Here is an 11639-nt window from a genome sequence, read left to right on the forward strand (position 1 = left end):
TCTGCTGCTAAATTATTTGAGCGTTTTATGTTTTTGTCTGGATTATGAACATCAACAAAACTCATTCAATTGGTTTTTAGAATGTCCCACACATCTGGGCTACGGTTATCCTATTGGTTTTTTTTTTTTACGTGACACCAAATGTTTATTCCTTCTGTCTGTCTATAAAGCTGTCTCTCTTTTTCCTTCTCTCTTTTTCCTCTCATCCCTCCCTCCCTCTATCCCTCCCTTCCTCACTGCCTCCCTGCCCCAGGCAGTGTGTCTAGTTTCACAGAGCAATTGAAGGTGACAGGGACAGAGAGAGAGGGAGAGGGAGGGAGGGACAGAGGGAGAGAGAGAGAGAGGAAGAGGGAGAGAGAGAGAGGGAGAGAGGGACGGTGTGAGGAAAAGAAAAGGGAATTCAATTCACTTCAAGAAGGGGGAATAAATGAATAGTATGGATTTGCATTATGGGAAATGTAGGATCCAGTATATTTAGACCAATATAACTAGGTCAGGATAACTCAGGTCTCTGCTGCGCAGATTTTGACCATTCTCTTTTAAGTCTCTTACAATTTACCCAACTTTGTGGAAATTCCCCTTTAACACTGGTGATGAGGAAAATGACATGAGGGGGACTTACAAGGTGAAGGTACCGCATGCTCCATTACAGGATGTGACATTGATCCTCTCTTTGGAGTGGCAGCCCTGGCTCTCCAGGTAAACAGGAGTGGTGGACACACTGCACGGTTGACCCCTCGGAATACCTGCAGCAGAGAGTGAGGGGAGAGCATCTCATTAGACCACGTGTGTACTCATAGCATCTTCAAAATATGAAGACTATAGTTCGAACACAACTACACTTGGTGTTCTTAGGTGAAAACCACTGACTGTATCAAACGCCAACAACAATGGCGGCTACTAAAGAGGTTAGTGTAGATGCTGCTAGCATCAGTTCTATCAGAACTGGAGAGTATTTCTTCATTGAAAGAGGAAAGAAAGGTACTGAGGGCTTTTCTCCATGGAGAAGATGTTTTCTCTCTTCGCCCAACTGTCTTTAGTAAGAGTTTGACTATGTTATATGGTTCATTGATCTGATTGGTTAAAGTTCACCTGTGATAGACAGTGATAGATAAATGGTTCATCACCTGCAGAGTATTTTTTACAGGTGTTCTGAACACTTTCCAATGACAACTTTCCAGATGGTTCTGTGTACCAAACCATTTGGCACAGTAAGGTTACATAAATGTAATGTATGACAGACACCTTCAATTCATAATGCATTACTGTGTCTTAGTAGTCATATGGCAGTATGTTATTTAAAAAGGCCATGGATCAGAACTGATTTCAATGGTTTTGCTAATTTTACATGGAAGGTTAGACGCTATAAGGGCTTTGTGCAACCAGAGAGAAAGGAGAGTGTGGTCAGGCCACAGGAGTGTGAATAATACACGTATATGAAAAATTCATGGAAGCAATACATACAGACACGGCAGCATCCGTCTGGAGCTATGGTCTCAGTTCCCTGCAGGAGACAAACACATTCATCAGTATTCTGTTGGGTCATGTTTCATTCTGCAGAGAGTCACATTAGACAGCAGGTAGCTGTGTGTGTTTTATATTCCATCATGAAAATCTTCCAAGAACATGATGCTACAGTGATGATGTTTTGTGCGTGCGTGCGTGTGTGTGTGTATTCTACCGGTATGCAGTCTTCAGCGACGTAGGGAGGACAGACGGTCTTAGCCTCGACGGTGATGAACTGATTAGCGATCTGCACGCACTCAAACTTCAAACAGGGGAGTCCAGGGGGGCTCCAAATGATGCCCGGCTATAGAATAACACAACACAGTCACTTTCATAATCTCCAAAACAACATCTGTGGACTGTTCTTGTGCTGGCTTCTAAATCTAGGATCTAAATCCTTGGACTCTGAGCCATTTTCAGTACCCAGTACCTGTGAGTACCGGCCCATTTTACTCACTGGAGATTTTTACCAAATGCAGCATGTCTTTAACTGCACATCTAGCGGCTGGTTTTATTTTGCATGTGTGTGTGCTGAAATAGCACCAAAATAGATGCAGCTGTACAAATGAGTGTGCTCTGGCAGCATCATTATTGTATTTAAAAGACAACAGTGATGTTAGTGACCTTACAGATATATCAAATCTAATCTCCTCTTGTCATTCTCTCTCTCTGAACACAGACACACTGCATGCATACACATACACACATACCAACCTTTAATAGGTGTGTAGAGTTGTTTGGCAGTATGACAACGCAGCCTATAGGGACACACTTCCCACAGCACTGACCAGGGGTGAGCTGGTACTCATAACCCTGAATAGTGAAACAAAGACAAACTCAGTAACAAAAACACAATATATAACATGTAAAACCAGCACCAGGACAGGTCTGTCAACACTAAATGTTAGGATTTCCATTTAGGGTTGACATTAGTCTTCTGGTGGGTTTACAGTACGAATCAGTACGAATATAAATGATATATGCACATATCTTCATGATTTCTGTTAGTTATTTCCAGTAACGGAGATGAGTGATGAATCATACTTTTAGATTTCTTTTTAATACAATTCTGTCTGTATTAGGTATTTCTGAAATTTACAACAATCATGCATACTTATTGGCCTTCTTTTTTGATAAATTTGTGTCTTCTTCTCATTGTTCAGCTCTTTGGTTGTTTGAACTTTTCTAATGCAAGATGAGTCTGTTTATTAGAGAGTGAAGGCTCAGTAAATCTAGCCTGTGTTCAGCTCTTCAGCTTCCTGTTTATATCTGAAAAAAATACTTTAAAATCTAAAATAACAATTTCATTTAGTTTTCTTCACAGAGATGACTGCAATGCTGAAATATAGACCTGAAAATATAATATATATATAATATATATATATTTTACAACCCCTTAAAATCAAAAAGGCCTCACGAACCAGGAATCTAGAAGTAAGTTTGTCTGTAAATCTGAGTTTGCATGTGACTGATAAAAGCTTTGAATAGTGATTAAAAAGGACATAATAGAAGTAACTAACATTAACAACAACACACCAACACTTCTCCAGAGACACCGATCGCACTCACCATCCTGTCTTGTGTCCTCTCAGAATCTTGTTTCCACTTACGAATCAGTACACTCTCAGAACAGGTAAAATAACCCATGTTTAAATTGGTTTTGTGCTCTTTCGTACCCAATAGTTTTACTGAACTGATGGGTTTCCAAATACGTAAAAAAAAAATTATGTTTTGCTCCTTACTAATAGTAGATATCCTTTTAAGTAAGGAGGGAAAGTCTAGAACTGAACAGGCAATACAAGCAGGATGGAATAAGATAACTGTCAGAGGTCAGTTTTTATGGGCATTAATGTCCGCTATAATAATTACCTGTGTTGGCCTTGCTGAAAAAAATCCATGAATGTTTGGGAGAAGTAAGTTAGTGAGAGAGGGAAAGGAGGAGAGGAAAAGGAAATGAAAGAGAGAGAGAGACCAGTCTTACCAGAGGGCAGAATTTGTCACATGGTACAGGCTCACAGTCTATTTGGTGCAGACTGCTGCCGGTATCTGGCTTGTTAGTACAAACGCAGGTTTCACATGGCTTCATGGGAACCTTCTCTCCAATCTGGATAAACAGAAGGTCAACACAGATACAGATGTTTGTAAATGCAGTTACACCTCACAACCTAATGCATTCCAGTATAACACCACTGTAACTCTAACCTCCATAATGAACATATAAATGCCTCTCAGCTGTAGCAAAGTTTCCACTGAGTGTATGTTCACAATAAACGTAAAAGTAGGGATGGAAAGAGGGCTAAAATATGAACCAGCTTTATTGTTATGGCTTATGAATTCAACTTTTCATGTGTGACAGGGATACTGTAGGAAGTAAAGTTACTTTGATCTTTGCCCTCAAAAGATTTAGTGCACTGATGCCACAGTGTGGCCATTTGTAGCGCTTTATAAGGGCTTTATGTTTTGTTATAAATCATGAAAAATGAGGCAAAGAAGAAATATTTTTTTCCTGGTTTCACTAATGGATCCATAATTATATATTCAATTTGGGGTTCTTATCTACCTCTGTGCCACAGTGGCCAAACAACGCCCATTCTTTAGTGCAGAACTCACTTTGGCAGGAACTCTGGTCTGTAGGGCCCATTAAGATTTCTTTGCTGTCTCTCTTGTTTCTGACTGAAAGTGATTGAGTATTCAGGACCTTTATACTGAGTGATCATAGTGTCATTTGTACAAAGAGTTTCCTTGCCTAATGATTAACTTTTAAAGAGCACTTTTTTCATTATTGCAGAAACATTGTGTTCCATTGTGAATGTACTTGTGAGATATGTTCTCCAAGTGGATATTTCTTTTATTATGCGATTGAGAACTGGTTCTCAGGCTCCTTTTCCTCTCAGCTGAGATCTGTAGAATCAGTCCTGCCACACAGGTATTTGTACTTCTACCTGAGTAAATAATGTGTGTACCTTTGCCACCTCTGAATGTAAAGTTATAATTTAGTGCTGATGATCTGTGGCTAAACCTGTACAAAGCCTATTATTCCCAGACAAGACTTAGGTAACCTATAAAAGTCATAAAATAACCACCATTACTACCAGTTATTATGTCTAGAAATGTTATGTGATTATTTGCAAATATTTCTCATTACATCTGATGTTTCTGGTTGTAGAAAAATTACAACACCCTCCTGTTTTTTTCATGTATTCTATTCTAATCACATCAGTTTCACATGGAGGTGGTAGATGTGAGATCTCACCTGATATTCATGGTTGTTTAGAACACACACATCCTTCATCTCTGTGAAGGAAACAGACCAATCAATGAATGAACTCTACATGTGCTGCAACAATCACAGTGATGAAAATGAAACCTTGCTATGCAGTTGCACAACTCACCGCAGGTATAATTGACACAGCAGACTCCTTTAGTGATAGTTAGAGTATATCCAATAGGACAGGATGCCACAGATTCAGGGCACAGCTTCATATCACACTCTATTCAAAGACACAGATGGATGAATGTTCATACAGCTATAACAATAATAATAACAACTGAGGAGCTCTTGTAAAATAGCCTAAAGGGCCTGTGGTTTTCATAACAGGTGACAAAAGTTCATGTTGTGCTCATTTGTGGTTTCTTGCCTCTGTGTCGTCCATTACAATTGTGATATGTACAATGTCCATGGGTTTTATCCCACTTTTACCAACAACAGCTGTCATATCAAAGTTCTGATCTATATGAATATTCACAGACACAGTTCCTGTATATTAGAATTCCAGCTTCTTGCATTACTGGTACAAACACCAAACCGCTGATAGCAGGAAAGAGTGTAATGGTGGATCATTAATTTACAACACCATGCATCAGAGGTCCTGTTGCACTGTGTAGTCCTATACATTTATGGACACCTGCCTGCTTATCAGAATAGTAATAATACAGTTTATATACTTAGAAATACAGACTGCATTGCCTTAAGCAGTTGCTATCTACTTGGTGCTCACTTACCACACCTCTCCTTTTGACAGCAGCCAACAGTATCAGTGACCTTGACCTGACCCTCCTGGTCACAGCTGACGGGTGGCTCTGTTGGACAGGACAGGGGACGGCAGGTGACCTGCAGTGTGTCTTCCTCACATATACACTCATCACAGCCATCTGTCCATGTTGTGTTGGCCTGAGGACACAGTGTTTATTTTAGGTTCATGGCAGGAGGCATGACATTATCAGATATAACTGGCCTGTAAAAAGGTTACGTAAAAATGGGACAGGGATTGTAGATTAATAATTTACCTTTGTCCATTTTCCATTAGGCAGTCGACAGATTTCTATAAGGAGAAAAATATGAAGCATAAAGTCCATTTATTAGGGTTCTGGTTAGCCTGTCTCAGAAGCCTAGTCAATTCTAAATGTATTCTCCCTAAAATATTTTTTAGAACAATTCCTTTAATCTCCCAGTTCATATTGTAACACTTGTTTACCATTAAAACTGGATTATTAGTCCTTAATCCATAAAGCACATAAGGGACGGATCTAGAGAGGCAGCATGGGCTGGCAGCTGCCACCCCTAAAAAATGTCTGGCCACCCCAGTTTGGTGTAAAACAATGTCAAATTTAACACATTACTATAAAATAATTTATAATAACATGTTAAAAATGAATTATCTGTTATGATCAAACTGTCAAATATCTTCATTTTTCCAAGCAAATATTCATATATGTGATTGTTTGTGATTAAATCATCATATATTTCTACCACCCCTTCTCCATGCCACTGCATTGTGTGGTAGCCAATGGCTGCTGTACAGCTGCAGATAGCCAATTTGCATGTCCCTTCTTTAAACTGGCTAATACTGCCACAGTCTTCCAACAGACTGAGACTCCAGCCACAGATTTGACTCCTTGAGCTTCAGCTTCAAAATCAATGACAGTCTAGCTCCATCTAAAGATAAATGTGTGTTGTTAACATAAATAGACTGAACAAGACAGATGTGAAGTAGAAACCTATATTTGTGTGCAGGCTTCTATCCAAAAGAAAAAAATGACAGCTCTGAATAAATAATGAAATTTTTCAAAGTTTCTATAATCATTACATTATTACAATAACCCTGCATTGCAAAGTTATGGTAAAACACAGGGAAAAGTTTGCGATAGATTGTCATCTAAAATCAGCTGCAGACCTGGGTTTACAGCATCAAAGTAGAACATGTCATTATTACACTGTCCAAACTTGTGATTTTAAAGATAGAATAACAAATGTGGCTGTCAAAAAGTTCAGGCAGGACACTCTTACATGCAACTGCTACCATGCAGTATGTATATGTGTATGTATATATTATGTGCTCTTACCACAGGAGGGCACACACTCATTGATGCTGGAAGAGAGGAGGTAAGTGCCATTTGGGCAGTAGCAACCCTCCAGCTTCACATTCATCATGGCACTGAACTGGTCGACGGCATAGATGAATTTCTCATTGTACCTACAGAAATTAGGCCACACCTTGTTATTGTATGTGAGTCAAAGCATAAATGAATGAAAAAAAACTAGCAACAACTATGTGTCTATGTGTTGGTGAATTACTGTACCATGAATCACAGGTAGGCTCCACTAGAGGGCCACAGGCCTCATACACTTTGGGGCTTGGACATTTAAATTCTATGAAGAGAGGAAGAGAGAATAGACATTGTGTTTTTTAATAAGGCTCATTGCTGTGATGTTGGTGTGAAATTATGAGTTTGTAATAGTGCTTGTCGTTGGCAGGGAATATTTTAGTTGTATACCACAGAGTCCATTGGTGGCACTCCTCCAGTCAATGCACACTCCGCTCTCGGCGCAGGCATCAGCGTAGGTTTGTAAGCTGGTGCAGCCGATGTGATTAATGTGCATATGGCAGATGTCAAACTCACATGCCACAACAAAAGGACTGTAGTCAACGACCTTGTGGCAAGCTTCAAACACACTGGGAAAGATGGGATTTATAGTCAGTATGGACACAAGGTGAATGCATCATTACACATTATCAAGCTGAGACAAGTGGATAAACCAGTAATGTAATGCTTGCCAGCTGTGTCTAACAAGGACTTTTCAGACATGGATTAGTGCCGGACATGACAGGATGGTTATGGAAAGAGCCACAACACAGCACTGATATGAAGGAAGAGGAGTGTTTTTTGTTCTTTTAACACTTGCACTTGAAGCCCCAATTAAAGGTCCAGTGTGTAACATTCAGGAGGATCTATTGGCAGAAATGGATATGTATGTTTTCATTAGAGTATAATCACCTGAATATAAGAATCTTTGTGTTTTTATTAACTTAGAATGAGCTGTTTTTATCTACAGAGGGAGCGGGTCCTCTTCAACATAGTACGCATGTTGAACCACCATGTTTCTACAGAAGCCCAGAATGGACAAACCAAAGACTGGCACTAAATAGGGACTTTTGCAATAATAAAGTGTGAGTGGACAGAGAATCTCCCTGTATAAATTTAAATATTTGTAAATTCACAGATAGAGATGGCTGGTTTTCCCACTTTTCCTCCAACAGTACCTGCTTTTCATGATCTCACAGACGGTTGTATTGCAGGGAGTAGGCGTAGTTGTTGGTGGTGGTGTGGGTGGAACTCGATTACAGTAACTGTTGTTAGCATGCCACTCGTGTGCCATATGAGGACATGACGGATCAATTTTGCCATTGGGCAACATGCAGTCATCTGTCCGGTTGTTGTCACACGTGCCTAGAGAAACCATCATCATTAGTAAAAACATGACAACTCAAGTCAGCCCTGTACTGTTGTTTTCCTCACTAGATATGTACAATTTTTACTGTAAGCGGTTTTTTTCAACATTTAATTATACTGAATGCAGAATGTGTCAAGAAGGTGCAATAGATAGATCTGTATGAGCTACTGTATATATGCATATCATTTATCAACTGCTACCAAACTGTAAGATGCTATAAATTTATACTGCAGAACTCACCACACTGTCCCACAGTGTTCCCACCAAATTGACTAAAGGGCAGGTAGATACTGAATATGAGCCCGGAGAAGGTGATCTTGGCATGGATTTTAGGGATGAGGAGCACTGTATCAATACCGGTGGTAGTTAAACGGAAGTCACCATTCTGGTATGCAGGACTCACAGCCTTGTCATTCACAGAAATCTAAAACAGAAAGCATTATGAAATCAATGATGAAAGCTCTTCTTTGGGCAGTTTTACAGTATATGTATATCATTACAGTGTATATAAGTATGTATATAAGTCCAAACCAGTGGTTGCATTTGAACTGAAGGAACAAAGGGGGGAATTGCTGCTTGGATAATGGTTAGAGTTTGAATTAAAAATGTGCTATTTCATTACCTGATTTATGAAATCGCCATTGATATCCTTCTGTGTAATAAAGATCTTGTAGTTTTGGTAGAAGACAGTAATAGACTGTGGACAGGACAAGCCATCAGCTGCACCACAGTAGTAGTTATCGATCATCACACTGAAGTTGTATCTGGGCAATATCTCTTTCACCAGCCAGTAGGAACAGTTGCCTTGAAAACCATAGTAGGTTCCATCGAAGGTGACATAATGGGGGTCTCCCCAACCGTAGCAGACACCTTCATACAATAAATTACATTTTTAAAATGACATTTCAAGTCATCTGGTCCATCCATTGTTAAACATAAGTAATATACAGTAAGTAAAATTAAAACACAAAACAAAACAAAACATTGTTAACCTTTTACATGTTTAACCTGAGGATTATGCAATATTTTAGTAGGCCAGACTTACATTGGCATTCATAGTGAGAGCAGCATCCGTCATCATCTGTCACTTCAACAGCATGGAAGTTATTTGCGCACACTACAGGCTTTGGTGTTGGACAGGAGGTCTGGTTACGGGTCACTTTACCATTAATGCATTTTGCTAGCGTACATTTTCCTTCCTTCCACACTTCCCCATCCTATGAGGGTAATCATACATTGGAATTAAAGAAAAAAAGAGGATTACCATTGTCATAGAATACCATAAAAATTTGTCATGCAAAATCAACTCCACATATCATGATAGCATTTTAAGGGTTGAGCAGAGGAAGTTAAATATGTACAGAATGGAAATAAATAAGTACCTTTCTTGGAGGATATTCATGAAGACAGTCTACATGACATTGCTGTTTAACCACTACATGACAGGTGTCATTGCAGTACCCTATGTAACAATAGCCCTCATTGTCTGTCTCATTATAGACTATGGAACCTAAAAATGAAGCACAGGAAGATGGTTGAAAAAGAGTTTGTCACATATAACATCTGTGATATCATATATTACAGCGTCTATTCACACAATGTATACACATTTAGATTAATAGACAATAAACTTTCTATTTCACAGGAGACCAATATGAAGATCCGATGCATTAAAAACTCAGCTTGTAAATGACAAGCTGTCACAAAATGTAATGGCAATATACTGTACTGTGCCTTTGAGTGGATGAGCTGTTTGACTTGTGGGGGAAAAAAAATCTAACATTATGCGCAAGATTTTGATTGCTAAATTGATAAACCTTGATAAACAAATTCATGCTGTTGGCCAATAGCAAACTTTCTTGATAGTGCTGACCTCTGTGAGAGCCAGAGATTCTAAAAGGAAGCTATCACAGTCTCTGTTGCATCATTTACTTATATTTAACCCACCCACTGGAGTATTATTGCTAGACAAAAAAGATATAGTTTGGAGGTATGAGGCAGAAGTAGATGTTACAAATATGCATGTTGAATAAGCTGTGTGAACATTTTGTTCTGTTAGCAACCAAGCTAAATGGCTTGTAAACTGACATATTCCTTTTCTCTTCCAAGTTCAATTAAAGTAAGAAGGTAAAGTAACTAGCTCAGTCAGACCAACGAAAAAAAACCTTGAAACATTAATTCAAAGTATCTGTTAGTAGTGAAGGATAGCTCCAAGCATTCTAGATGTAAAACAGCAAACCAGCTGGCCAAGTTTTTCTAATGATATAAAGTGGACAAAAGGTTTTTTTCACATGCATAGTACCACCATGGTGTATATTTTGCATTCTACTTCAGAACACAACAATGTTAAAACTTTAGTTTTGCCCTGAATGCCACAGTACTGTTGCTGAGTAAGGGAAAGCCCAAATTTAAAAGTGGACAATCACAATGATGTCTGCCATAGATGTGACACAACTAAAAAGTAAACATTGTAGTGATTAATCAGAACTTACCAGGGGGAAACAATGTACCATCATGAGAGCAATGGCAAGGGGGATATACTTGAGAAGCTGTTTGGATAGGAGGAGAGGTTCCTCCTGTCACTACAGGTTCCTCAGTTGTGGTAGTAATGGAAGTAAATATAACTGTAGGTGACTGAGTTGTAGTTGTTGTTGTAGCTGTGGTAGAAGATGTTGTGGTTGTACTAGTAGTCGTAGGAGGTTGAGTTGGAGTTGGAGTCTCAGTTGTGGTAGAAGGTGTTGTGGAAGTGGTAGTTGAAGGTGTTGGACACCCACAGCATTTGAATTTAATCTCATAATCAAAACACTCTTGCTGAAGTCCTTGTTGTTTGTTGTTGCAAATGAGACCCACATCTTTATTGCAGGTCACATCTTGTCCCACCTGTGACATGGAAAGATCTGGGAAATTAATTGCTCTACACTGAACTTCTTCTGGAGCTCTGCAACCATAACCAGCAGCGATTATTTTCTGGATGGATTCATCTTCACCACCATTAGGGCCTGGTGTGGGCTTTCCCAGACTGATCCAGTCTGACCAACCACATGTCATATCATGTCCCCCAGGGCAAGGTGTGGTTGTCGGTGGCTGAGTTGTTGTTGTAGTTATGGTTGTGGTAGGTGTAGTGGTTGTCGGTGGCTTGAGTTGTTCGTAGTTACAGTTGGTGGTAGGTGTAGTGGTTGTCGGTGGCTGAGTTGTCGTAGTTACAGTTGTGGTTAGGTGTAGTTGGTTGTCGGTTGGCTGATTTGTTGTTGTAGTTACAGTTGTGGTAGGTGTAGTGGTTGTCGGTGGCTGAGTTGTAGTTTCAGTTGGGGTAGAAGGTGTTGTGGTTGTACTAGTAGTCGTAGGTGGCTGAGTTGGAGTTGGAGTCTCAGTTGTGGTAGAAGGTGTTGTGGAAGTGGTA

At 39.5% G+C, this 11639-nt stretch overlaps 2 protein-coding genes across 2 annotated transcripts in view; both read right to left on the reverse strand.

The window, feature by feature from the left end:
• The window catches only part of LOC118343415 (intestinal mucin-like protein), a 3683-nt gene extending 530 nt beyond the window's left edge, over positions 1–3153 (reverse strand). The window contains exons 1-5 of the mRNA XM_035682217.1: positions 3076–3153; positions 2221–2319; positions 1682–1810; positions 1465–1504; positions 623–746 (exon numbers count right to left, since the gene is read on the reverse strand). Coding sequence (XP_035538110.1) covers positions 623–746; positions 1465–1504; positions 1682–1810; positions 2221–2319; positions 3076–3153 — 470 coding nt within the window. The remainder of the gene's footprint in view (positions 1–622; positions 747–1464; positions 1505–1681; positions 1811–2220; positions 2320–3075) is intronic.
• A 131-nt stretch (positions 3154–3284) lies between these two features.
• LOC118343416 (intestinal mucin-like protein) lies at positions 3285–10752 on the reverse strand. Its single transcript, XM_035682218.1, has 14 exons — positions 10732–10752; positions 9285–9456; positions 8862–9109; positions 8480–8663; positions 8049–8235; positions 7282–7460; positions 7087–7156; positions 6850–6980; positions 5794–5828; positions 5509–5677; positions 4899–4997; positions 4760–4800; positions 3488–3610; positions 3285–3290 (listed from the first exon to the last, which is right to left on the reverse strand). The coding sequence occupies exons 1-14, from the start codon at positions 10750–10752 to the stop codon at positions 3285–3287; spliced, it is 1665 nt and encodes a 554-aa protein (XP_035538111.1).
• Positions 10753–11639: the final 887 nt, after the last annotated feature.

Source organism: Morone saxatilis, unplaced genomic scaffold (assembly GCF_004916995.1).
Source record: "Morone saxatilis isolate NCDOM2014 unplaced genomic scaffold, NCSU_SB_2.0 Contig11, whole genome shotgun sequence".
In the NCBI taxonomy this organism is placed as follows: Eukaryota; Metazoa; Chordata; class Actinopteri; family Moronidae; genus Morone; species Morone saxatilis.